Source organism: Atractosteus spatula, chromosome 1 (assembly GCF_055471065.1).
Source record: "Atractosteus spatula isolate fAtrSpa1 chromosome 1, fAtrSpa1.hap1, whole genome shotgun sequence".
NCBI classification, from domain to species: Eukaryota; Metazoa; Chordata; class Actinopteri; order Semionotiformes; family Lepisosteidae; genus Atractosteus; species Atractosteus spatula.
In genome coordinates, this window is record NC_142706.1 from 63093826 (window position 1) to 63121044 (window position 27219).

Genomic DNA, 27219 nt, shown 5'->3' on the forward strand with positions numbered 1-27219 from the left:
AATTTCTTTTTATTCGTGGTAGTTTTCCTTTAAACTTCTCTCCTGTTTCCGTCATTGAATTATTCCCCGGTAGAGAGAAACATCATTCAAACAAAAGTTACAGCGTAGGTCGGAAACAAATACAGAAAAAAGTAATGATAAAAAAACAAGAAACAAACGTGGCTCTTTTTTGTTTAGAGAAAAGCGTCTACCGTTTATTGCTAACGAGTAAGGCTGAAGGGGTGGAAAGGGAAGGTCAGTCCAAGGGTACAGGGTGACAATTCACAAGACTTGTGTCGGTCATTGGCAACGGTATCAAGTACTACTCTACCATGCTTCGAACCAGTATTGCAAATATTTAAAAACATCTATTTTACATATACAGTTACAGGATTTCATGTTCCGCTTGACTGACATCTTTCATATTCCGTTTTTCCCCCCCCCCCAACAACAAACACATCACCTCCCGGAAACGCACCATCTCCCTCCGAGAGCGCTCTACTCCCTCTCTCCTGCTGAACACACAAAAACTGGGACACTAGCACATGGCACAGGCGTCAGAGTCTTCCTCCCTCTTGCTCGGGGAGGGGAAAGACAAAAATGGTCTTGCAAAAAAAAATAAGCCCAGCTGTCCCATAAGCAGGCCATTCTAGGGAACTTAAAAGAGTCAAAAAAAAAGACTTTGTTGTAATTTTTTTTTTATTTCCAATTTACATTAATTAATCCGTAACAACAACAAAATAAAATCAAAATTACACACACACTCTCACGCGACTCCCGCCCACCCTGGTCCATGGGCTTTCCTTGGTTTAAGAGCGATTGTCTGAGAGGGCCCCTGGGTTCGAAGCCCACTTTCTCCTGGTTCCTAGAGTCTCACTGCCATGCCAGGGTGAGGGTGGGTGAGTGGGAGGGGGGGGAGGGGCGGGCAGGGGGTAGGTAGGGGGTGGCAGATAGAACGAATAGCACCTTCTGAAGATGGGGGACCAAGCGATTTACACCCCACCAAGCTCCAGATTCACCCATGCTGGTCAGCCTAGCACCTGCTTCAAGGTTCGTTTTGTTTCGGTTTTTGTTTTGTTTTTTTTTTAGCGTGAGGTAGCTTAAAATAAAAAAAAAGATCATCATCTTCATAATTCAAACAAAGTTCTACCAGGGCCGTTCCAATTTAGGATATTATCTCCATTACAAGCGTAACTGAGAAGAATTTGAGACGTACGGTCGGTTGAGAGGCTTAAGGCACTGAAAAACAAAAAAATATAAAGCCCAGATCAAAAAGTACTTTCCAAAAAGTTTTTATATATATATATAAACCGTTGTTAAAAAATACAGACTGTTTTACATCAATAGCACCATTATTTTATTATAATACACAGTAATTCTTCAGATACACACTGTGATGGTATTTGTAGTAGGAACACCTGCACTTACATCCTTCGTAACACTTTTTTTGGGGGGGTGAGTGGGGGAGGGGGCAGGGGACGACTGACACGGGGACTCGTCGTTTAAGCGGGGGGGGGGGGGGGCAACGCCATTTCATAAACACACCTTGGACCCCAAAGATCTTACAAGAAGACAATAAATAAATAACACCACATTTTTTTTTGTTTTTTTTTTGCGCTTTGTTCCTTCTTCGTCCTCGTTCTCATTCCTTCGTCATCAGGCGGTCTTGCCCGCTGGCCCTGGTCTTGGGGGGGTGGGGGGTCCGAAACGCATGAGTGTGGATGGCGGGATGGACGGGGGGGAACAGTGGAGTCGGTCGGTGCCATTCAGTGCAGAGATCCTAGGAGCGACTGGAAAGTACTTTTAAAAGTCCGTTTCAAAAATAATAAAAAAAAGACTGGTTTTTGATTTCTTCTTTTTTTCTTCTTCTCGAGTGTGTGTTTTGTTTCTTAATTGAGTTACTTTATCTTTTCTTTTTTTACAAGAAGCAGACTGGACCGATGTCAACTCCAAATTCTTGGTCTGCTCCTCCTATATCAAAGGGTGCAACGTCCACAATGGGCAGCCGAGACGTCTTCTGTGATTTGTACTCGATTACGGTCTGGCCCCATCGTCCGGTGTGCTTCTGCAGGAGAGAAAAGGAGAGACCAGGCCTGTGAGAGGAGCTTCCATGGGACTCGAGCGTGCGGAGATTAGACACACCAATCCTACAGCTCCTTCAGTGTGAGGGTGATCTGCACGGTCACTAGGCCCTGATAAAGTCGGACACGATAGTCTACAAACATCTCTTAGAGACTGAAAGGCAATCAATTCCTCAACGTCATCTGGCTCAGTGCTAGTCCATGTCTTTTCCAGCATTCCCTCCGCCTCATTGTCACCCTTGCCTCATTCCACCTCTGGGGGGGTGAAACAGGGGTGCCCTATATCCTCATTCGCATGGCCAGTTTGTTGTGGCAAACTGCCTACTTGAATACTGCTGCACTGTACTTTTATCATTTTACTCTGAGTATCCCCTGCCCCCCTCCCCATTTCAAAGAGTCACGAGACTCGCTGACAGATGGAAAACGAAGGCGCACCAATTCTCCCTGCAATGATACTTTGGAAAAATGTTCCCACAGCCACATACTGCATTTCCCCTGGTCTTTCTCACCATTGGGATATAAGGTAGCAAAAATGGTTATAATGCTGCTGTGCATTTTTCAAAAGCATTCAGATGCATCTTTAAATACACCAGCCACAACTCTGAGCTGCACTGCCGGACAAAACACCATTCCACTTTCAAAGATTGGGTCACCCCCACCTCTACAAACTGAAGGAATATGCAGTCTCTAAAAACTGAATGAAAAATATCATTATCATGTCAAGGCAAGATAAGGAGGTGTTTGTGCCTGCTCCCTTTTGTGCTTGTGACTCTTCCCTAATATATCTCCTTGCTCAAGGTGTTTCAGTTTGGCAGGGCTCTGTATGCATCATTCCAATGGGCCGCAGGGCACGTGCTCCCTGGCCCTGTCCTGCCCTGTGGCACCCGTGTGTGCGCGAGGCTCACCGTGCAGCCGTCCTCCAGCACGCTGTACGTGAAGCGGCTGTTGCCCTCGGCTCTGATCTCCACGTCGTTGGAGCCCTGCAGCAGGACGGCCTTCTTCAGGTTGCCGCTGCTGTGGTCCATGTAGGCGATGCTGTTCTTGCAGTGGTAGGTGATGTTCTGGGAGGCCTCGGTGGACAGCAGCCTCAGGAAGGTCATCTGGATGCTGGCCGTGTTGGGAGCCAGGCTGTCGTCACCATAGCTGAACTGCAGGGGGAGACAGAGAGCAGGTTAGGAGCAGGCTGAGACCGACAGCTGCTGCCTTTATTATCCCTGTAAGGGACATAAAGCACTACACTTTTATACTACACTCTGTAAGAAATTGCTTTTAGCCTGACTTCTGCTTATGAAACACACAGAATTTTGACAACCTTTGCACCATTTTGCAAGGTGGCACAGGACAGGAGACTTCAGGGTCAAAACCTTCTTCTGCCGAAAGGCTTTTACTTAAAAGAGTAATCCTGTTTTTACTTAAAAAGAGGAATCTAAGGACTCAAAGGGCCCCGGATAGTTCCTCGGTGGATAAGAAGCATGTCCTAGAAGACTCACGTGGAATCCTCCGTTCATGGTGGCTCCGAACCAGACGTGCTTGCGGTCTTTGCTCTTGCTGGACCACCAGTGCTTGCGCGGGATGCTGGACGGGTTGGGGTAGACGCAGGTCTCTCCAGTCTCCATGTTGCAGAAGACCTTGATGGCGTCGATGGTGCAGCCCTGGTTAGGATCGATCCAGTAGTCTCCTACGGGAGAGGAAGAGGAGGCCCGGGTCAGCTTTCATCCGCCCTTGGTGGGGGACAGCGCAGAGCACAAGGGGGGGTGCCACGGACACGGAACGTGTGCCGGCTCTGGCTGGAAGTCCCAGATCGGGACTAGAACGACTAGAACGACGGCTTCCGCTGCTCATCAGTACCCTGCCTGGGGAACGCCGAGATCTTGCGATTCGTTAACATCTGTTAACGAATTAGCTGTTTGTGCGTTAGCTGTTTGTGCGTGCAAACAGCATGGCCAATCAGCTCAAGTGATGTGCGCTACAGGCCCTGATTCAGCCCCTCCGAACAGAAACCAGATTCTCATTTCGAAGGAGTCTGACCCAATGCAGGTTTTCATCAATACGTCATTCTTCACATAATATTTGCATGCTCTGACAAGGGACACAAAACAGAAATGTTCTATTTTCATGCATGGATTTTGTTCATTGACTTGCACAGAATAAAACCTGACATGGATCACTCTGCTGTGGAAGGGGCCTCCTGGCACCCAGAGCTCCAGGTCCACCCCACAGTGCAATCCACGTCAGGTTGTACACCGTGCTGGAGCAGTGGGTGACGCGAGGGTCCCTCCGTCTCTTACCGCTCTTCCAGTCAGGGTGGCACAGTTTGAGGTCCCTGCAGGTGCGGGCGGGGTTCTTCTTGGAGCCCTCGGGGCTGCGGATGCTCTCGATCTGGTTGTTGAGGGACTTGAGGGTGGCGTCGACCTCGGCATCGTGCTGCCTCAGGGAGGAGGAGGCCTGGTCGGCCCTCATGTAGCGCAGGGGATCCGGGGCCTTCTCGGGCGCGCCCAGGCCGGCGAAGGCCGACATGTCAATCCCTGGACCAGGGGGGCCAGGAGGACCGGGAGGACCAGGGTTACCAGGAGGACCCTGGGAGACGAAAGCAGGACAGGGAGGACATTACGCACTGGGACGCCACCTGCGCCACCTTCCTTTGTCCTTTTACTTGTAGCAGCGTCCAATCATTTTAACTGCTGGATTGACATGCTTTTCTCAGACCAGAACTGCTTCTGGTTTCTTCGGCATCGTTTAAGCATGTGTTTGTGGCAAACGGGCAGAAGCCATTTGTCCCACCTGATTTTTAGGAGATAGTAACTTGATTCTAGGATGTCATCCAGTTATTTGGAAGACAGTATCTTTATGTGATGATAGCAGAATCAAAGCTTTGACAACATGGCTGGCTAGCTTGTTCCAGACTCCCACAAGCCTCTGTGTTCTCAGTGTTCAAAGCACTGCTCTACAAGGTGGCCGCTGTGGGATCTTGAGGGGTGGGTGGCTTCTCAGCCGTACTTACAGCAGGACCAGTCTCGCCAGATCGTCCACGAGGTCCTGGAGGTCCAATGGGTCCAGGCAGGCCGTTGGAACCATCCTTACCATGGGGACCAACGGGGCCAGGGGGTCCCTACACAAAGCAGAGCAGACAAAGGGTTAACACAACACTGCTTGCCTGACAGCACTGCTCTGAGAGATCCACCCCCGGGCGAGGTGAAGGGACTCTCTCTCGTTACAGCGACCTTCCAGTTCATTCCGGTGGATGTCTTCAACTCAATCGAAGAATAATAACTACAGTGAGCGAGCTGTAAGGAAGGTCCTACACAGCGGGTTAATAAGTAATTAACTGGCAGAGGCATGGCTCTTGCCTACAGTGACCAGAGTGAGCCATTCTTTGCTCAACAGTTGCCAAGAAAAGGTGCAGGGGCACAGTCGAGCACATGACACCGCACAGCTGCCTGGGGAACCAAAGGACGACTCTGTCACTGCTAGAGTGTCTGCCCAGCTGACTGTGGGTCTACATTGATGGCCACAAGAGGGAATTCAATCAGCCTGTAGTTATCGGTTCTGCCTGTCTTGCCAGTTCTGAGCAGAGGCAGCTCTGCTGCTACCAAGTGTTCTCTCTTCGTGTCAGTGCCAGGGACTTGCAGGAGGAGCTCTGCTTTAAAAAGTTACCGATATAAATTCCCACCAAAGAAATAAGGACAGAAAGACACTTCCTACAGCCTCTTTCGGATAGTCCCAGACAGATCCTGCATATTTGTTCCTCCAATTCTTCAATTTTGGGCCAAAATGAACAATGTAGGCATTACAAATTCGTATCAGCGCAGTCTCGTAAGCCAAGAACATGCACGTTTACCAATTTAGGCGCTCCTGCTCCTGAGCTAGGTTAAATGTAAACTTTGTCATTTTTAGAATGGTATTCATCTGACAACAAACATAAGCTAACGTTTTGGTTTAAAAACCAACGTTACATAATACATATCATTCTCACATTCTAGCAACTCCTGCCCAATGAAAATGATCACAGGATCAATTTAGGCTGGAATCACTGGTATAATAATGTCGTAAAGCTGGGCAGATGCACAGAGAACTCCTGAAAGAGGAGGCGCTCAGTCAGGCGTTATACAGGAAGGAAGGAAGGCAGTGCTACAACACTTGGAAGACTGGGATATCAGCTGGACCGTCCCAACTGGACACTCACTCTACTTCCGGCTGGACCAGCAGGACCAGTGGCTCCCTGATCTCCAGCGGGACCCTGCGAGGACAGAGAATACCACATTATCGCACTTTCTGGAAAAAAACCCCAAACAAGACACAGGACTCACCCCAAGATTCCTGGAAGTTCAGCAGGCTATCACAGGCTCTGTGTTGCCCTTTAAACTAAGGAGGACTCTATTCCACTACAGGAATCTGCAGGTATTTTATCTGAGGAGGGCTGGGCTTCCTGAGACCAAGACTTACAATGACACTGAAAGCCATATGTGGCAAAGACAAACAATATAATAATATAATCACTGAAACAGTTCCAAGCATGAAATACTTCAATTTGTTCTTAGCATCCACAAGAACTTTGTGCTTAATTGTGTAACTTTTTACACATGATAAGTGCCCTTTATGGTTTGATTCTGAAGTGCATTGAATTTAAAAAGCACTTCCACACCGGTAGGCCCGGGTGTACTTCTCAGGCAGTGGCTTTCCAATGAGGGTGGGGTGACCTCTGACCCTGGCGCTGCGCTCTGAAGGTGCCCCATACCACTGTCCTGCCCATTTGGCCAACAATCCCTCCAGTCAGGAACAGCCCCTTTCCCAGGCTGGGCGAGGAAGGTGGGAAACACTCACGGGAGGTCCGGGCAGACCCTGCAGACCGGTGAAGCCGCGATGACCCTTCTGACCTCTCTCACCAGCTTCGCCTGCCTCGCCCTTGTCCCCGCGTGGCCCTTGGGGTCCCTGTGAAGAGGAATGTAGTGGGTTGGTGTGAGTCGCTGGAAACGGTGCCTGGCCGGATCACAGACCTATCCTCTCCTCCGGTGAGTTCAGCTCGGGAGCTTTGGAATTGAAGTCATATGGCTTGGGTTTCGTGATGATGGCTGTAAAGCCCTGCAGAAGCGCACTGGCCAATTTGTGGCGATTCCTGGACGGATCTGAACATGCACAGAGTCGGGATGATGAAAAGCTTGCCGCCTTACTAAACTGATAATGATAATGATAATGTTTCTTTATTAGCCCTATACAATTTCTTGCATTAGGAATTTGTCTTTTCGCATACCCCAGCTTTTCTCCATGAGACACAGACACACAGACAAGGAGAGAAGCTTGGGGTCAGAGCGCAGGGTCAGCCATTGTACGGCGCCCCTGGAGCAGTTTGGGGTTAAGGGCCTTGCTCAGGGGCCCAACGGAGTAGGATTCCTCTGCCGGCCGCGGGATTTGAACCGGCAACCTTCCAGTCACAGGCGCAGATCCTCAGCCACAGAGCCACCACCCCGGACAGCCGCGTCCTGCAGATTCGAAACCCCGCGACACGTGTGTGAAAACCCGCAGGAGCGTTAATGGAGGAGACCCTGGAAGGGGATGGATGAAGCTTTGTGACGCGGCCTGACTGTTTTTAGTTCGCCAGGAACACAAGCGGCCTCAGACTCGCAGCAGCACAGTGGTCTGCTGCTAATTAAAAGGAGACCAACTGGGGGGCCATCAGTGTTTTTGGGCAAGTGTCCGGGAACTGAGAACTCACAGGCATTCCTCTGGCACCAGCAGGTCCGGGGGGCCCGGCGGGTCCTTGGGCGCCCTGCAGGGGAACAGGAAGGACAGCAGCAGCTCAGAACAATTGCTCTCGACAGCAGGCCTCAGCCTGAGCTGGCACGGCACAGCAGGGCGTCCAAGACTTTCCAAGCTCTCAACCAGGACCCAGGACTGCAACACTACTAATGCGATAGGAATTCTACTGTAGATCTTTTAAAATCTTTTTCCAGTTATTTCACTGGCATTTTATACAGAAATACCACCATGCATCACAATTATTCACTGCGGTTTGCAAAAATTATGTTTCAGTTGCTTAAACTGTACACATGACTTAATACAGAAATATTCTACAGTCACAACAACATTAGAAGAAGATATCATAGTGCAACATAGTGCAAAAATTAACATTTCATGTCACTCCATGTCCTCTGTCATGTAAAGTCCGCCAGTGTCGGTGTCCTGTGATGAAGCAGGAGCTGCCTCAGGACCTGAGGGCAGTATAAATGGCACTTACAGCCTCTCCTCTGTCTCCCTGCTTGCCAGTTGGCCCAACCGGTCCAGGAGCACCAGGGGCACCAGGAGCGCCAGGAGCTCCAGCTGGGCCTGTGCTACCACGATCACCCTGTAGGGGAAGACATTACACAAGCAGTTAGCCAAGCACCTGCCTTGCGTGTACTGCGTCTAAATGCATTAGGGACTGGTTTACATGCTGTGGTTTTAAAAAGGTTTTAATACAGCACATAAACTAGTATCCGCTATAGAAAAATAATCCTTAATTTGATATGTTTTCCTTGCTGCCCCAGAGGATGGATTTCAGGGTATTATAACTTAATACACATGTCTTGTTCTGTTTAGGTACCTATGTTATACCTACAGTTAAAAACTGAATCGATTAAGACATGTGTGACTTGGATAATTAGTCTCCGAGTGTCAGTGATTTACTGTGACACCTGGAAGCCTGGTTAATTGTATAGCTTGGGCTAACACATCTCTGATCCAATTTAAAATGTCACAACTGAATTAAAATGAAAAATGTCCTATTAACTGTTGAAACTACACCAAATTCCAGTTTTAAGACAGGGTAATATCATGGATGTTCACAGCTAAATATTCAATGAAAACATATGTTTTATATGCTTAATATGTATTAAATATTTGATTATTTAAAAGCTGTGGGCACAGGCATTGTTTCATGTCCTTTTTATTCCAAGAATTCAAATATCACTGTGACTGAAGAACCTGAATAAAATCTCTGATTTCTTAGCCCATGGGTTAAGGCTAATAAATGTAATGGCTTATCTGTGCTACATGAGAGCATTCAAAATCTCATCACACAATCACTCATCACTAATGAAAATCTGAACCTTTGAGCCTGGCTCATGGATCTTTACTTCACTTACTGCAGAATCATTGTACAGCTGGTATCCCGTCAGGGCTGTGGGAATGCTCTCAGGAGCAGCACCCTGTACCCTGCAAGGCTGCAGAGCCTTACCTTAACACCAGTGGCACCATCTCTGCCAGGAGGCCCATCAGATCCGGGATTGCCCTGTGCAGGGACAGAAATGGGTATATATCATTAATCTTCAGACACCTGAAGAAGGCTCCACAGCCGAAACGTTATGTTCTCTTTCTTCTTTTTTTCAGCATGGAATAAACCTATTACTTGTTCCTTTGCAGCCTACGCATGCTGACGCAGCTACCCACCTGAACATATATCATTAATGTCCTTTTATGTATAATAAGAATTGAATCAGTGTTAAGCTACAGTCACTGTTTTACCTATAGAGCCTGTGTACATGCATATACTGTACAAAACAACTGATTTTGCAAATGGTAACCTAGGAAATCACTTTGGATAAAAGTACTTATGTGCATCATCTTCATCATCATCGTCAGGGTGTAGCTACAGTCAGTTTCAATACTGTCATAGTTTATAGCTGCAGTCACTACAGTGCAGCTACAGTTATATCCTATATGTACATACAGTAGTCAGAACATATTGCTCAAGTCAGTTTAGAGTCCAGCAGGTGCACAGATCTACAGTCAGTTTGAACAAAAACAGTGCACATGCTGTAAACACAAGTCTTTGGCTACTTTCAGATACAATGAAAGTTTATTGTCAGGATTTGTACTGTATCTACAGGCACTGCTTATAGGTAGAGCCTCAGCGTATACAGCTGGAATCAGGCGGTTTTGTTCTAGTCGGTGTATTGATCTACAGCGGAGGGTGTCCAATGCCACTGGAGAGCCAGCAGAATGAGAAGATACTGACCTCTCTGCCAGGTTCTCCAGAGGGTCCAGTCAGGCCAGGGGGTCCCACAGGGCCAGGGGGGCCACGGTCACCAGAACTTCCTGGAGCGCCTTGCTTGCCAGGCTCGCCCTGAAAAAGCAGGTCACAGGGGTTACCAACAGGAGGCAGTGTGCACCGTTCTTGCCCAGTGGAGACATCTGGGCTCACCAATTTTTGGCTTTAATCTGCTAGGCTTGGGGACCAACCACCCAGTCAGATGGATGAGGAAGTCAGGACCCCGTTAAATCTACAGGCTGCTGCAGGCGGTAGATCTGAGAATGGTGGAGAGTTGTTCTAGCACAAAGAACATGGAGAAAATACTGATTTTGGGGTCCTATTTATACCCTAGCCCAGAGTTCCACTGTTGTGGTCCTGGCTGGTGTGTTTAGAGAATTTCAGCCCAGGGCAGCTTATAACGATCAGAATAAGCTGATTATTACTTTATCTCGCTTCCGCCAGCATTTCAGGTGCTGTAGACACACCGTCTGTCCACATCCAGAATTGGGGACACCTGCCCTACAGCCAGAGATTGGTGGAAATTGTCCCCCCAAACTTTTGTTATAAACTCCATTTAAAGATTGGTGGGAGTCGAGTGCTCTTTTCATAACAAAGTACAAGAGTCAGCTTCAAAGTACATTTACACATCAACCAAGGCCAAAGTAGGGGCCACAGTGTGCAACCAGCACTGAAAGCTGTTTGCTTTGACTTGTCTGCACTGTTTGCAATTAGAATCTCCCTATTTTAAGAAATGTCATCACATTACTGAGTAAAGTTCTCTCTTAAAAGGAGTCAGCTACTTGTGCAATGGATTACACGATTAACAGCAGGGGGAAACAGGTACCATAATGTATGTGAATTGTCCATTTCTGTGCATCACTACAGCTAGTCATGCACAGCTTTTGTCTATTTAAAAAAACAATAACGTATACAGGAGACTGAAATCCGTTGTATACGTCCAGTTTATAACATCAGGCAGTTCTCTAATTGATTCTGTTTTGATGTTTACAATTTTTACTACCATCTGGGCAATACCAAGCTACTGCATTGTCTCCATTTTCTGCTCTCCCATGTGTTGGAAGTCTGTGCCCGTAATGGGGCACACAGAAGGCCTGTGCGATACTCACAGAGGGTCCAGGAAGCCCAGGGAAGCCTCTCTCACCACGCTGGCCAGGCAGACCAACAATACCACGCTGCCCAGCCAGACCTTGAGGACCAGAAGGACCATCAGGACCCTGAGAGAGAGAGACAGTCAATCACAAGGCACAATGACCTCCCTGCTCCAGCAAAACATACCGCTCACACCCTGAGAACTGTCAAAAAGGAAACAACAATTCTGTACAAGAGAAACAGATAAAACTGTGCTTTTGGAAAAAGGTATGATTGAATAGTCCTGTTATACCTTTCTTCTCTCTTAAATTAAATAAGGAAAGCTCATCGGTATTATTTTTTTAGTATTCATGGCGCGTTGTGACATTGTTTTCATTGATGAGTGTTTTTGAAAGAGTCTATTATTCTTTCTATTCTATCTTTCCACCGTTGCCTATTTGTCTACAGCACACAACACGGCGGCAGAGGGAAGTCAATAGGTGGATGCCATTTCACTGTCTTGTTTTGGGGCTCGAGGACACCCCAAAGAGTCATAGAGGGCACTCACAGGGGGACCATCCTCTCCAGCCTCGCCCTTCTCTCCGGGAGGACCAGCAGGACCCTGCAGACCAGCGTCTCCCTGGCGACCAGGAGGACCGGCGTCGCCACGCACGCCCTTGGGGCCGTCTTTCCCAGAGGCGCCGGGGGGACCAGCGGGGCCTGGGTTACCCTGCATGGGATTGAGGACAGGGGGGGGCGGTCAGCAATGGGGGCACCAGCAGCAGCCCTGGACACAAGGGCCGACAGATGAACACAGAATCACAGAGACACATGGCATTTCATCACACTTAATTCACACTGCTCAAATAAGGTAGATAATATGTATGAAGGCAGGTTTTTCAGGAGAGATGCAGACGTGTTCCCTCTCTGCACAGAGAGCCGTGCTGTGAGCACCGCGTGTGACCAGAAAAGGTCACGCGATTAATGACTCTTCTCTTGTGAGCATGGCTGCAACTAGCCCGTGAGGACGGGTCTCAATGCCAAATCAGAGGAGCAGAACCTGAGCCATAGGGACATTCTGGCCATTCAGTCTTAAGGCTGGTCTTGCAGTATAAGCATCGGTGGGGTACTTACGTTGGGGCCAGGAGGTCCAACTCTGCCTGCGGCTCCGGGGAAACCAGTGGCACCCTGGGAAGGAGAGGGAGAGATGGGAGGTCACTCCCATGCCGAGATCATGCTCCTCCTTACAAGATCGCATTACCTTCGCTGCCACAGAGCGAATCTCAATCTTGCATGCGTCCTGTCATTATAGCCATTCCGTCCCAGATTTCCAATAGCGTAGCCATCTTTTTAAAAAAAAAATACACTTCCTGATATAATGTCTCGGCTACAAAAATTCTGATTATAAAACGTATAAGCATGAAGAGCAAGAAGGAAGACCGTCAAATCAATATAATCATTACTTTATAAACAGAGTATGAGATGAATGTCCCTACTCCGGAAGATGAACAGAATTGAACAGGTTAATGGACTGAAATTCCTGCAGCACATTTTTTCAGAGTTTTCTTTGCTGTCAGGCCTTCAGCTCAAACTGTTAATTAAGACTCATTACTGCATATACTGTAGGTGTTATGAAATAGCTTTACATAGACTGAAAAGACCGATTATAACTTCACAGACCTTACAAACTGAATCTAAGGCAATGTATACAAATAACCTGTGTTCCCTAATGACCTCAGTTAAAATTGGTTTCACTCCCATATTGCATGTGCTTTCGTAGCGCAGAATCTCCAAAGCGTTAAGAAAGCACATTAGTGTTCTTCCCGGCCTCGCAGCCTTTACAACAGAAGACAGAGGACAGAAGACCACTTACAGGAGGGCCCTGGGCACCGCGAGCTCCTTTTGGTCCAGAAACACCAGTTGGGCCCTAGCAGACAAAGAAAGATGCTGGTTAACAAAAAATGCTGTATTATAACGCTGTAAAAAGCCTGTATAATCATGCTGTGACATTGACACAACAACTAAATGTCATGGATCACAACAGTGATGTATGTAGGTGACGTCACCTTACATTCAATGCTACTCTGTACAGAAGACTTCATGAACTGGAGGCTACATTTGCTCAGGTTTTGGTGACCAGAATACAGATATAGCTGCAATATGGAACTGGGTTTTATATGTACTACAAGAAACCTGTTGTTAACTTTTAAGTCACAAGACAATCTGAAGACGCAAAATAATTAAAATGGTATTTCAGAGTAGGTGTCGTTCTGTCTCATTAGGTTTTCCCTGCTGATTTTGAACACCGCACTCTCCCCAGTGCACTGACTCTCAGGACGAATGCCCAACCCCAAACGAATGTGCTCCACTAGGACACTGAGGTATCAGTTCAGGAGAATCTCATTTCGGGACGAAAGAGTAGGCAAGAACTGGACAAGCAGCCACGGTTCAGTGGCCGAATTCTGCGGCTCGGCTTAAGAACCAGACAGAAAGAGCTCACCTGTGGTCCCGGAGCACCTGAGGGTCCCTGAGGTCCAGGGGCGCCAGCGTCACCCTTCTGCCCAGACTCGCCCTGCTCTCCCTTGGCACCAGGCTGGCCATCTGCGCCCTGCAGATGGGAGAAATACTCCGTTGGTACGTGCAAATCACAAGTTACAGGTCATCGCTCCCCGCCAGCCGAGATGGAGAACTGACACCCGTCACGGTCAACAATCATCACAGACAAACTCAGATCTACCGATGATCAAACTACAAATCTCTTACTAGCAAGATCAATTATCTTTCATATGTTCCCATTATCAAAGACAAACCTCCAGTTACCATCAGCATCATTAACACATTAACAGAGTTAACAGAAATAATCCTCGTTACTTATAATAATTATATTGTACAATAATCTCTCATTAGTAGTCTCTCATCAATGGCAATTTCCTTGTTGTGTAATATTTCCATGACACTTTGGAACAGAACTCTTGCTTCAATTAAAACCAATGTTTTTGCATAGCTTTTTAAAGCACTGCTAATTGGTTAAAAATTAAAGATGTACAGAGGTGGGAAGGATGTCAAATGTCAAACATTCAGATTATATAAAAATACTTAGATTTCCTTTGATTATACTTCACTTTGGAACAACAAACCTCAACGAGAGGAATTCCTGCACAGGTTTGGTTAATTTAAACAGGTTTGATTAAGAACTTAAGCTTAATTAAAGAAAGAGCAGAGCTGGAAATAAAACCAGAGGAAGCCAGCGGCATTCCAGCACCAGGACTGGGAACAGACTAGACAGCTCGGATTCTGCCTGTCTCCAGGTGACTGATAGGTGTTTTGAGGATGACTCAGGTCAAACAAGAAGCACAGTTTTACTCACAGGAGGACCAGCAAATCCAGCAGGTCCAGGAGGACCAGTTTCACCACGGTCACCCTGTTGGAGAGAGGGAAGAAGAGTCAAGACTTTATCGTCTGTACTGGGGCCCCAAGAGGCGCTTTAGGCATCAGCAAGGGTGCTGACAATTCTAACTGACATCAGCGGAGACGGGGGGTTTTCCTCTAGTGTGAATTTATTATACAGCCCATTTGTACACTCCATTTATAGTCTTCTCTCTTAGCAGCATTCATTAATTAAGGCTAATGAAATAAACATTAACTATCTGTCCTGAGAATTTTTCAATTTAGGAGTTCTCAGGAGTCATACAACTGATGTGTTTTTTCTCAAGATATTCTCTATGTCACCAGTAAGCTGTTAATGTATGGGGAAAGGCAGTAAAGAATTGATTGAGAATGCTCATCTGTGCACATGAACATGCTTTCTGACTACAGATTAAGACACATGGAATGATTAACTACAGGGTTCAGAGCTTCACACAAGTCATGGTAGCATGGCGGAGCCAGTGTGATGGACTAACGTGACAGGTGGGGCTGCAAGCCTATGTGGCAGGATTGCACTGGCAGGCGAGTGGGAGTGAGACACGCTGGGTGGCACACTTACAGGAGCTCCACGGGCACCAGCAGCACCAGAGGGACCAGAAGGACCAGATTCACCCTGAAGAAGAGGAGGAAGAGAATTAGGGCAAAGGACACTGGGATTGCCACCTGTCAAAGCGTCACGATCAAAAGAGCAAATTGGCCCAACAAGCTCAAAAAATACAAAACAGGATTTTAAAACAACTATATTTCATTCTGCGCCTACTGTGCAATGTCATAGTTTTGCTCACTGGCTTGCCTGAGCAGGTACACCTGTGAGAGGCGACTGCATTAACAGCAAAGAAAGCAATCAGGGCTCCCATCTCCTCTTTTCAAATTAAGCTGATCATCTTTGTCCAAGCCCAGAATCACAAGCTCAAGATCTGGGCTCACAAATGCTGCACCTCGATCCTAACCCTGATGCCCTCTATAACTTGACACTCGTTCTCAACAACGTGTACAGTTGTGGACTTCATGTATCTTTGTCGGCAATCAAGATACCCAGATATTGCTCTATCGGGACGTTCTGGACAAAACCTCAAGATACACATCCTATTTGGGAAATAGTTTCTTCTTGAACACTTCTTCTTGCTCAGAATTAAATGGAAACTCTACAAGATGAGGGCAATAATACCAGGCCTTAAAAATGATGGATAATATTGGACTGGCTCTGTGTCAGCCAGGAGGTCCAGTGATCGCTCTTTGTTCACTGACTCAGATATATTTCCATTTAGTTCATGAGCACATCTGCTCAGAAGGGACAGAGCTCTTTCCGCAACAAGTCGGCCCAAATCTCCTGCTTCCAAGTGAATCGGCTCCATCCTACTATCCCTGCCTTGCCCAAACGCCAGACGGCCAGCCCTACCTTCTCGCCATTAGGACCAGCAGGACCAGGAGGACCAATGGGACCAGTCAAACCCTGGAAGAGAAGATGCAGACTCGGGTCAGTTATAGTCAGAGTACGCAATCTTGTTGCCTCTCTACATCTGGTATCATCTAACCAACATGAAAAGCTTTTAGCCCAGAAACAGTTTTGCAGACTAGTCCTGTATTTCGCAAGGTAAAAAATATTTCAGCAGCTATTATGTTATATTTTGGACGACAAGGTTTTTGCTACCACTTCAATAATTTAATTGAGGCAAGTTGAACAGCACACTGGAAATTAGCAACACAAAGTGGTCTTACTGTTCAGATTACACTATTAAGATTATACAACTTCACCTTTGCATCTAACTACATGTTGTATGGCATACCTGTATGACTTTTTTCTCAGAACTCCGCAAAATACGGATGTCTCTTGCAGTTAGAGATCTCTGCTAGAGATTTTTGACCTGGTGCACTGAGGGCTTGCGAACTTTTCATTCACTTCATTTACGATTCACTCAAACACACAGCTCTCTGCTAACTTTCCCCTCCATCAAAGATGTTAACTGTTTGCAAAGATGTGTTAATTTTCAGCCTCGGCCCTCCTACAGCCTGTCAACACCCAGCTGATAAAACCATAACAGAGGCGTCTCGGAAAAAGTCACTACTCACTCTAGAGCCATCCTTGCCAGGAGCTCCCTCAGGCCCTTTCTCACCAACATCGCCCTACAGGGGGAAGAGAGAGAGGAGACATCATGACTAAGCACACACCTGCACAAGGCCTAACATACTTCGGGTAGAACCAACAACGTGGGCTTTTGTGGGAGAACTGTGAAGGCTGTATTCTGTTTGACACCTGCCTCCCATGTAGGGGCAGCCAGCAATCAACTGGAACAAATAAGGCCAAGCAGGTTTAATACAAGGTTTAAATAAATGTGCGGTTCATCTGATTATAGCCAAGACAGAAATTCAGCATAGTCGTGCTAAAATGTATTTTCCCATTCTTGTTTGCTCATTGTGGTCTGAATTTTCTATTTCTGTTCAAAATGACCTACGGGGAATATCACTTGAGGTGGGCTGGCTCCTAATTAATATGTGTTGCTCAGAGAGATGGAGAGTGTGCCTTGCTGCAAAGAGATCTTCCTGCTGTACCCCTGGCACAACTTCCACAGCAAAGGGGACACCTTGCTAATGTCATTTTAGTTAAGCATCACCAACAAGACAAACATGAGATGGCAAGGCAAACAAGATGAAAGCTAAACGATTAGGTGAGGGACTGACAAGGTGTAGAATCCAGAACTTCGCAATTGTCTCTTCCACGGGGGGTCTGTCCTGTCTGGTGAGCAGAAGTGCTGGCCGTGCCCAGTTGCGGCCAGGCGGGTACTCACTCTGTCTCCCTTGGGTCCAGGAATGCCAGCAGTACCTCTCTCTCCAGGCATTCCCTGCAGGCCGGGGGGTCCCTGGGCGCCAAGAGCACCAGCTGGGCCGGTGGCACCCTGTGTGAATGAGCAGAGAGGGCATCAGGGGCTGGGGCAGCAGGACTTGAGGAGAAGCTGGTAGGTTACAGCAAGGGGGGCATCACACAGTCAAGCAGCATCCTGTCTAAGAACCTAGATTTGAGCTACAACCTGAGCTAGATTTGTCTGCACTATTGGTAGCACCAGTAATTTGCACCTAAGGTGACAGGATCTCATCTAGTTGTTTCTTGAATATAGCCAGGGTATCGGCCTTTACAATGTACAGTAGCTGGGTTGCTCGTTCCAGACTCCAACAAAACTTGGGAGTAAAGAAGTGCCTTCTGCTCTTAATTTAAAATGCACTTCTGTGTAGACTTGTATAATATCTTAGTCCATATCTTGACCACAATGCAGTACAAGTGCAGAGCCCGGCCCAAATAAACACGCTCACCCCCCTCCAACACAAGAGGGCTGCCCCGTTCTCAGGAACACTCTAGTTGCCAGCACAATGGACACCATCTTCCTCCATGAGCATCTGCTGAGATCCCTGGTATTGCTCTGTTTTAACCCTGCCAGACTTCCATATGGAGGGGACCCGTGATCAGAAGCACCCTGTGTTTCTGTGCCCCCTCAGACTGAGACACCCCAGTACCCACCTTGGGTCCATCAGTTCCTGGGGTTCCGGGCAGACCTCGTGGGCCCTGCAGACCCTGGGCTCCAGGTCCACCCCTCTCTCCTGGGAAACCGCGCTCGCCCTGGAGAGGTAAGAGAGGAAGAGAACTCATCATGGTGCTTAGACTGCACCAGGCTTCATGGACATCCAGCTGCATGGACATGCGCAATGCTCTGCCGGTCAGGGGATCGGGGTAGGAGGATCACACTCACTCTGGGTCCAGCAGCTCCAGCAGCTCCTGCCTCTCCGGGAACACCCTGTGCAGAGAAAGAGATGCTCACATGGCGTTTTCCCAGATACCGAAACTGCTCCTGCACTGAACTGCTTGAGTGTGTGCTTCTCAATGACATGTGCAAGCCACAAACAAAGCTGACCGTGTCACAATCCAAGTTCGTGTTTGGCTATGGCTTCTCCCAGGAACAACAGAGCAGCTGTGGTTTTAAGCTGTGGTTTTATCGAATGATTTCCCTGTTAGAGACTCGCATGAGGAATTAAAGAATGAGTGAATTTAAGCAATGTCATTAAAGCCTGCCTGTTCCAGCAAAGACGCCGTTGGGACAAGGCAGCTGATTCTAGCAGAACTGGATTTGTGTGACACAGCACAGGTACTGTAACTGGCAACACCAGAAAAGTTTAATAAAAAATGCAATAAATGTTAAACAGACGTGAACCTTTACTGATTGCTAAGGATAACCCTTAAAGATATTAATTGCAAGTGAATAACAAATGAGAACAACTAAAGTATTAAAAGGAGACTGTAAAAATCACAAATGAATGCATATTTATGCTCTCTACCTAATAATGCAATAAGATTAAAAATCAATACTTAGCAGCACTAAGAATCCGTAGGGGCACGATTCTGTTGATGCCTTTGCTGTGTGGTTGTACAGGGATGGGGGAGGGGCATGGCTTTAACAAAGGGGGGTACCACTCACCTGGTCACCGGGTTTTCCACCCTCACCTGGGGGACCAGGAGGCCCAGGAAGACCCTGCAGACAGACAGGGAGAGAGCAGTTAGTGATCAGATCGTGCGCAGGGGACAGCTGGAGCTCACAGCACCCTGAAAACACACAGCTAGACACAGCAACAAGCCTGCGATTAGGAAAGCACCATATTCCTCATCGACAGGCTCAGCGCTAATGCACAAACTACCAAATCAAACCAGCCTCTAGCTTCCAAGTGGAAAGTGCCTCGTCATCGCACTGCGCATAGCTACCCTCTGACATGACGTTTCTGTTTCATCTAGACACTGATGTGTGTGAACTGCACAGCCAAATTGACAAATCCCTAATAAGAGCTGGACTACTAATCAGCAGAGATAGAACAGGTGTGTGAAGATACTTCTGAGGTCGATGGTATAACCAGTGAGATGGGATGAATACAATATGTTGCTCCTAGTAGCAGGGGCCAGTGCTGTCTAACTTCATTGAGCTCCTTGACAGACCATGCAGTGGAAGTTTCCTGGCCATATATGTCTCTCCCAATATAAGGTGGTGATGCACAGACACCTTATTCTTAGCTTTGTTTAGCAGACACTTGTGACCAACACAGACCGCTGCACCTTTGCACAGTGGACTGAAGGTGAAGCTGGCCATGTGCAGCGCTCTGCCACGTTAGCTAAGGAGAGCAGTCCCAAGCTGATCTGATGAGATCTGGGTCACGGATGACTCAGGGTTCAGTCCCGAGTAACGCAGACTGACAGTGAAATGCTTACCTGGAAACCAGAAGGACCAGGCTGACCTTGCTCTCCTCTCTCTCCAGCAGGACCCTAAGGGAGCAAGACAGACAAGCATACTCATGAAACACTATCAAACATAGCTCTTCTGGCAGCATCATCTTCAGAATGTATCGACAAAGGGTTCATAAGAAACTGTAAAATTGTTATTTATGTATTTTTATTTTTTTTTACATTACAATTTTTGCTTTGCACAAAGTATTGGAACTCAAATGCCATCTAATCTGAGTCCATGATGTCTCATTTTAGGATAATGTTACAAGGCAGTCTTCTCATGTCCCAGACAAGTTTCAGAACAAATAACTATGGCTCTCTCTGGTGGCCAGCAATGAGCACTGCAGTTCGAGACTATAGCTCGCGTTTCGTTACATGAAACAAAATACCTACAGGCTCTGAGTAACAAAACTTGCTTTACTGGATTTACGTGTTGAATCTATAGCACCTTTAACAAACCTCTGTACTCACAAGCTCAGATTGCAGCTGTAGGTGATAGACTCCACCGTCCAGTCTGACAAATGCAATTCTGCTGTTTCACTGTACCTGCAGACTCTGACTTGTTCTATTCTAATCTGCACTTGCACTAACCTACAGGGTCTTTTACATTGTCTGAACCTCCCCATGTTGTATACTTAAGTCCATGAATGAACATGGCTCATCCCAGTTCCTATAAGGTTAAGCAGTGGATCATGGGTGGTGCTGAAAGTTTTATACAGCTGGGCTAAAGGAAGAAACCAACCTTCCTCTTGGGAATCCTTAGCCACCACTCTACACCTCCCTCTTCTATACACAAGCTGCTATATATTTGCTCACTGTGGCCCTTGGATGTCACCTGGGATCAAGGAGGCAGCCAGAGGAATGAGCAGTAACAGAAGTTGCAAGGGGAGCATTAATAACTTACAGCAGGCCCTGGGGGTCCCTGTGCACCAGTCTCCCCATCTTTCCCAGGCAGACCCTGCCAGGAGAAGAGGAAAGGTCAGTCAGGGTCAGTCACAGGCTTCAGTCCGGACACGTGCTGCCCGCTGGCACGTTATTGACCAGTGGCTTTCCGCGCGAGCACCCACAGTTACCAGCATGCACAAGACAAATGCAAGTTCAAGTGTTCCCTGCGTGCTTCTATGGCGTTTTTATTTAAGAAATAATATCGATATGAGCAGGATCAAGCCCAGGTTCCCTTCCAGATGTAGCCAATGAGATTGACTTTATCATGAGGGTTTAAATGCAGTCCGAGTAAAACTTTCTTCAAAGAAACATCTGTGTTGCCTGCAATTATGAAGTACAACGAATCAGTATATTTTAAATGACATTTACGGGGGGCATTTAAGGTTTTAGAATCAAAGGGAAATACCTGCTAACGGCTTTTAATTAGCTGTAACTCCCCACTACTTCAAATGCAAATTCCAAGTGGTTATAGTTTCTGAGAATTTTAAACCAACTATCATTTTGGTCAGTGGCTAGTAACGTCTATTACAAATTTTTTATGTATTTCTTCTAAATAGATCAGTTTATGGCTGGTAAAATAATAATCCTGCTGTCTGCTTTTGTTCATTAGGGATTATTTCACATTGCAAAGTGCGCCCCCTTGTGACGTGTATCAATACTACCTTCCATAACAGTGCAACAAATGTGCTTCACATGTAGGCAACGTGGATCTGCACCCTATACGTTTATAACTGAAGCACAGCACTTTAAATTTCCATTTTTTACAACGAATAGCTATACTTACTCTGAGACCTGGAGCGCCAACCAATCCCTTCTCTCCAGATTTTCCAGACTCACCCTAGAAAGACACAGAGACAGGTCACTCTCAGAGGGGTCTGCATCACACATAGACATGGCACTTGAGAACTTGAGGCCTCTACTTAATGGTTTTATATGTTTTTAGTTTAACTTAAAACCTTTGCTCACTGAGTCTTTACTGTGTGAGCTGCAGGAACACTTAGCCGAAGGTGCTATTGACTTTTTTGTGAGCATCTGAACATCAGCAGGTTCAAATCTGCAGTGAGAATAAGGCTGCCAGCTGACGCGAGATCTTTGTCAGCTGCAACCCGAGATACACAGGGAAAATCAGTAGGTGCACAAAAAGCACCTGGCGTGACTTTCCTTAAGGTCTGTACACAAGTAAGGATGTAAGAAAATAAAAACATTTATGGAACAAGTAATAGGTTTATTCCATGCTGTAAAAAAGGGAGAAAGAAAACACAACGTTTCGGCCTTCTCCTGGTGTGAGCTTTTATGATCTTTTATGCTTTTATGATTTAAAAACTTTTATGATCAGAACAGCCTTTTCAGGGCTCACTACTGTAAGCATCAAGATTACTTCTGAAAGGTCCAAGCTATCAGGACATGGTGTGACAATGTACTCCATGCCCAGTCTTTCTCAAAGAGTTTATCAGTACAGCACCAGTACAAACTGGACTGTAAATAGGTTCTGTGTGGTGGAGGACACGGGCCTGTCCCTAACTGCTGCTAACCCCCTTTCAAGCAGGGGAGCTGTCAGGGCCAGAGCAGGGTGGCACACTCACGGTAGCTCCTTTCGGTCCAGGGAATCCCATCACGCCGGGCTGGCCACGGGCTCCCTGAGGCCCAGGGGGTCCCGGCCTACCGTCCTCACCAGGGGCTCCCTACGGGGGGACAGAAGAGAGCATGACTGCGGGCACCGGGGCAGATCCAGAAAGCCCAGGCTGTGCCACGGCGTGTTACAAGAATCATGTTTCTTGGGTTTGACGGGATATAAAAGTAAAAGACACTGAGAATCAAGTTCTCTTTCAGTTCCATCCCATGTTTAGCCAGCTTCATTTGACAATGAAGACCTGGTAGGTACCCGTTTGCCCAGCAGGGCACTTCCTGGAGCAATCTGAGTTCAGTGACGTGGTCAAGGGTAACAGCTGCACCCCACCGAAAATCTGAACCCACAACATTTTAGACTGGAGTCCAGAGCCATGACTCAGATTGCTGTCAGACATTTACTTCTGTTTGCTTTTATTATATTGCCTGAAGAGGATAAAAACCATCTCTGTTAGAAAATGGTTCAAAATAAAAACTTCCACACTCCATAGGAGGGTGATATACAGTGAACACCAGACAGCAGACTGGCTGTGAGCAGAAAGTCAAGTGTTTCTTTAATATCCAGGTGCTGGGGCTGGATTTTCCCAAGACACCCAAGAGCTGTGTTTGGATATGAATGAAAACTAAACTTATGTTTTCTTGATGAGTTAAGCTTCATTAAGCCTAACTTATTGGGATAGAAGAGAAATGTTTTAGGATGGCAGAAGCCCCATCTTTCTCTTTATCTCTTTATTTTCCTGCACACACAGGGATTTTATAAGAATTGTCACAATGAGTTTTGAAAGTTTATTCTGAGACAGGCCCTCACACAACACGATTGATGTATTCCATGCAGTTGGAGTTTTTCTTGCATAGCACAGAAAAACATTGCTTGTTTCTGAGACAACACCAGGGGTCAAGTACAGCAGGTGTGTGACAGGAGGAATGGATGTCCCCTCATCAAGATTAAGAGGTCACTCCATCAGAGCTACTTACAGAGGGGCCAACTTTTCCTTGAGGACCAGCATCACCAGGGCGACCAGTAAGACCCTACAGACAGAGAAAAGAGATCAGGAGGTTAGCCACTTCCAAGGAATGGACAGAGTGCTCTGGTGCAACACGTAATGCCTACACAGCCAGATCCGCCTTAATGTAGGCACCCAGCTTTAAATTCCATGTTGACATCCTAAAATCAGGACATTAAGTCACTGATGCAGAAAAGTGCACTGTGCAACAGTGTGGCTATACCATGATTTAACATTATCCAGGAAAGCAGTTATATTTTACATTCTCCAATATGTTGTCGCACACTCACTTGTTCTATATTAAATGCTAAAATGGACTTTGTTCGGTCATACATAAAACCTTATTAATGTCCTGCTGGTTGTACTCTAATATGTATTATCACCTTGTGAATGTCAAAAGCGAACAACAAATTGCTAGTCGTTACCACTGTTCAGTCTGCAGAGCACAATATTTTTTTTAAGGCAGTACAAAGTGCTCTGCCTTGACTAATGGGCAACCTCATGACTTACTGTAAGTGATGGTCCCAAAGGCAGTGAAAGTCTGCTCCATTTAATTTTCAGCTAATCCAATCAGAGCTCTGCTTGTCTGAAATAATACTCTAATTTGTAATGTCTGATACTAGAAATAAACCATCACAACTTCAGGAGAAAGGCTACACTTATTGCAGGATTATTGGAATATGAATGTGAGCAGTGAGTTAATTTGCTGGCACGCTGCTTACTTTTTTGGGAGTGTGGCTCATCTCACATATAACGGAGCCCCCTAGACAGGGAGGAATTAATACTACTATGCTATCTACACCTGCATGATGCACTCGTCCATGTACACATGGAGGTGTGTGTGCCTGCTCCATTTTGTGCTTGGTTTTGTGCTGTTCACATATCACTTCTGTGTTTAGGCACAGAAGGGACTGCATTTGTTCCACGCACAGTTGGAAAAAACAGCTCACTGGCAGCCGTCAGTAATGGTTCGTGTACAACAGTTGAGTTTGGCTGTTGGTGTCACAGCGACTGAGAGACGTCCGTAAAAAAGAGGGCTCTTACTCTGGCACCAGGCAGGCCAGGCTCTCCAGGGCGACCGGGGTCTCCGTTGGCGCCTTTGGGACCAGAAATCCCAGAGGGCCCACGCTCGCCAGGGGCTCCCTAAGACAGAGCGAGAGAAACAGAGGGCACATGCGTCAGGCAGGTGAGTAGATCAGGGTGCTGGCGTCCTCCTCGTCCTGGGCCCATGGCACAGCACTGTGGCTGCAATACTTCCCTCTCGCACTGCACTGCAGTGAGATAAAAAGCTGTTTTTGACACTAGATGAAGAATAGTGTTCTTATAGAAATATTAGAAATGTGAAGTCTCCTTGCCTGTCAGATTACAGCATAATATATTTGATCAATAAAAACGTCGAATGCATTTTTCTTACAAATCCTGCAGGTTACACATGCCACCTTGTGGTCAAATGTTAGAACTGCAGGAAAACAAACTTCACATGAAGAGCACTATCAGGGTCCGGCTTCCCTGTCAGAGCAGTTATTCTGAGTAGCAGAGAGAATCACTTTATATTAAAAGATAGGTTTCTTTGGCTTCAGCAAACAAGATTGTTTTCATCTTCTGGTGCGAATCGGGGCTACTTCCTCCTGTGGGGGGATTTTCAGAGATTGCTTTCTTCTATGTAACAGTTCGAAACAAGTGGTTGTGAAGCTATCAAAGGTGCCTATCTATAGGAGAGGCTGCTGGGAAAACCAGCGTCGATAACTGCTCTCAGTGCTCAGACTCTGGCACACAGGTCTAGATGATGATTTCCTAAGGATTCCAAGTTGGTCACTGGTTACTATGGTGGCACCTACCTTGGGGCCTGCAAGACCATCCTGACCTGGGAAACCACGGTTACCGGGGGAGCCCTGGCAACAAGGAGAGAGGAAGTGACAAGTTAGAGCTGGCCAATCAGCCAGGCCAGACTAAATCATTAACACTGCAAATTAAAAGATCTGGCAAGCTTACTGTCATTTATTTTAAACTTTGCCTAAGATAATAAACTAGTAATAATAATGCTAGTTTTATTGTAGAACATGGATCAGTGCACTATATGACTGCAAGTGTTGTCAAATTAAACAATAATGATTCATGGAATTCTCACTTTAAAAAAGAGCCATGACACACATAAGCAGAGTCTATTCTGAGAAATAAAAGGGTATAACTCACCAATTCTCTTAGTTTACATGCACACAACAGCATACTGATTTTTTTTACTTCAAAATTCACTTTCTGAAGTTTGAATACATATTTTCCATGCAACCGCTTGGTCTGTGTGTTGGTCTACTTAATGCTTGGTCTTGTTAACTTTGCTGTTTAATCTGCCACAGTACAGCAGCTGGGTTCTTACAGAACATGAAGCTGCACAGAGCCTTGCAGCTCTAGAAGATGAATAGCAGGTTAGTCTGCAGCATTAACTCATGGCCTGTTCTGGTTTCTAGTACTGCTGCTCTGCGAGTATGGTAACAGGGAGACATCATGAATAATTTCTACCTTAGTGGATGCACAGTAATTTGTTTGTAAAAAGCACTCCTCTTTGTTTTTAGCTGCTTTTTGTTCAAACCAGTGTCCCCACCAGTGTAACACAACATGCAGCAGACCGGTGAACAACACGGCCTGTTAAAAAGGACAGTGCCCAGGCTGGTCTGAACCAAGCCTGGTGCTGATCCACACACCACTGCCAGCAAGCACAGCCCCACACTTCTCAGCAGCTGCACGTTCGGCCATGGCATGTAAGAAGAGCACGCGAGGTCTGGGCTGCGGATGTGCTGCTGTTGCTCTGCTGGGCACTGCCCCGGTGCCCTGCCCGGCAGGGGCAGGCGCGCTCGGCCACTCACCCTCTCTCCAGGGGGCCCAGGGGGTCCTCCAGCACCGGGCTCTCCGCGGGCTCCTCTCTTGCCTTCCTCTCCAGCAGGACCGGGGGCACCTTGAGGGCCGGCAGGACCCTGCACGGGGTGTCCACAAAACATGCCCAATTAACCCCTCTCCCGCTTCCTCGTCATCAACAAAAACTCTGCTCCTGTGCTCCTAATGTTGTAGTGACATAAAACTTCAACACATGGCCTTGCTAGTCTCGACTAGGGTTTCTGTTACAGATACTCTGTGACTGCATCTGAAAAATCCTAAAAAATAATCTGTGTGCAGCAATAATCGGCGGAGTGGTGTCTCTGTGGCTAAGGATCTGCGCCTGTGGCTGGAAGGTTGCCAGTTCAAATCCCGCAGCCGGCAGAGGAATCCTACTCCGTTGGGCCCCTGAGCAAGGCCCTTAACCCCAGCTGCTCCAGGGGCGCTGTACAATAGCTGACCCTGCATTCTGACCTCAAGCTTCTCTCCCTGTCTGTGTGTCTCATGGAGAGCAAGCTGGGGTATGCAAAAAGATAAATTCCTAATGCAAGAAATTGTATAGGGCTAATAAAGTGATGTTATTATTATTATTATAATCAAAGTACCTAGATTATAAAACCAAAATGTGCAGGACAATAATGAGAAAACAGCACCGCCTAGTGGTGCAGAGTGTACTTTTAGTCTTCAGAAGGACTGCCTATGGAGAGGAACAATGATTAAGAACCAGAAGAACTGATTGCAGAGAAGAATTATCTTTAAATTGTTACGCTCTCGAGGATACAAAAGCATGAAGTCAAGTTTGCTGCACACACCCTGGCGGCTTTGTGTGCTCCTTTCAAAGGAAAACAACATCAGGGCCCAGGTTCAATGTGAAACCTGGTTTGCCATTTTTATCAGTCGAGAAGTCTGTATTTTATTTTTCAGCTTGCTCTGGCTCGA

General features: G+C 46.8%; 1 protein-coding gene across 2 annotated transcripts in view; it reads right to left on the reverse strand.

Annotated features, from left to right (window-relative positions):
* Positions 1-660: 660 nt before the first annotated feature.
* The window catches only part of col2a1b (collagen, type II, alpha 1b), a 57764-nt gene continuing 31205 nt past the window's right edge, over positions 661-27219 (reverse strand). For both annotated transcript variants that reach the window (XM_088915415.1, XM_088915426.1), the window contains 32 exons: positions 26274-26381; positions 25251-25304; positions 24457-24555; positions 23384-23437; positions 22366-22464; positions 21567-21620; positions 20742-20795; positions 19823-19876; positions 19044-19097; positions 18321-18365; positions 18092-18190; positions 17367-17474; positions 16651-16704; positions 15980-16033; positions 15140-15193; positions 14522-14575; positions 13655-13762; positions 13028-13081; positions 12289-12342; positions 11723-11884; positions 11193-11300; positions 10051-10158; positions 9271-9324; positions 8293-8400; positions 7771-7824; positions 6882-6989; positions 6244-6297; positions 5062-5169; positions 4349-4637; positions 3551-3738; positions 2966-3208; positions 661-2044 (listed from right to left, as the gene is read on the reverse strand). In XM_088915415.1, coding sequence (XP_088771541.1) covers positions 1898-2044; positions 2966-3208; positions 3551-3738; positions 4349-4637; positions 5062-5169; positions 6244-6297; positions 6882-6989; positions 7771-7824; positions 8293-8400; positions 9271-9324; positions 10051-10158; positions 11193-11300; positions 11723-11884; positions 12289-12342; positions 13028-13081; positions 13655-13762; positions 14522-14575; positions 15140-15193; positions 15980-16033; positions 16651-16704; positions 17367-17474; positions 18092-18190; positions 18321-18365; positions 19044-19097; positions 19823-19876; positions 20742-20795; positions 21567-21620; positions 22366-22464; positions 23384-23437; positions 24457-24555; positions 25251-25304; positions 26274-26381 — 3045 coding nt within the window. In that variant the 3' untranslated portion in view covers positions 661-1897. The remainder of the gene's footprint in view (positions 2045-2965; positions 3209-3550; positions 3739-4348; positions 4638-5061; positions 5170-6243; positions 6298-6881; positions 6990-7770; positions 7825-8292; positions 8401-9270; positions 9325-10050; positions 10159-11192; positions 11301-11722; positions 11885-12288; positions 12343-13027; positions 13082-13654; positions 13763-14521; positions 14576-15139; positions 15194-15979; positions 16034-16650; positions 16705-17366; positions 17475-18091; positions 18191-18320; positions 18366-19043; positions 19098-19822; positions 19877-20741; positions 20796-21566; positions 21621-22365; positions 22465-23383; positions 23438-24456; positions 24556-25250; positions 25305-26273; positions 26382-27219) is intronic.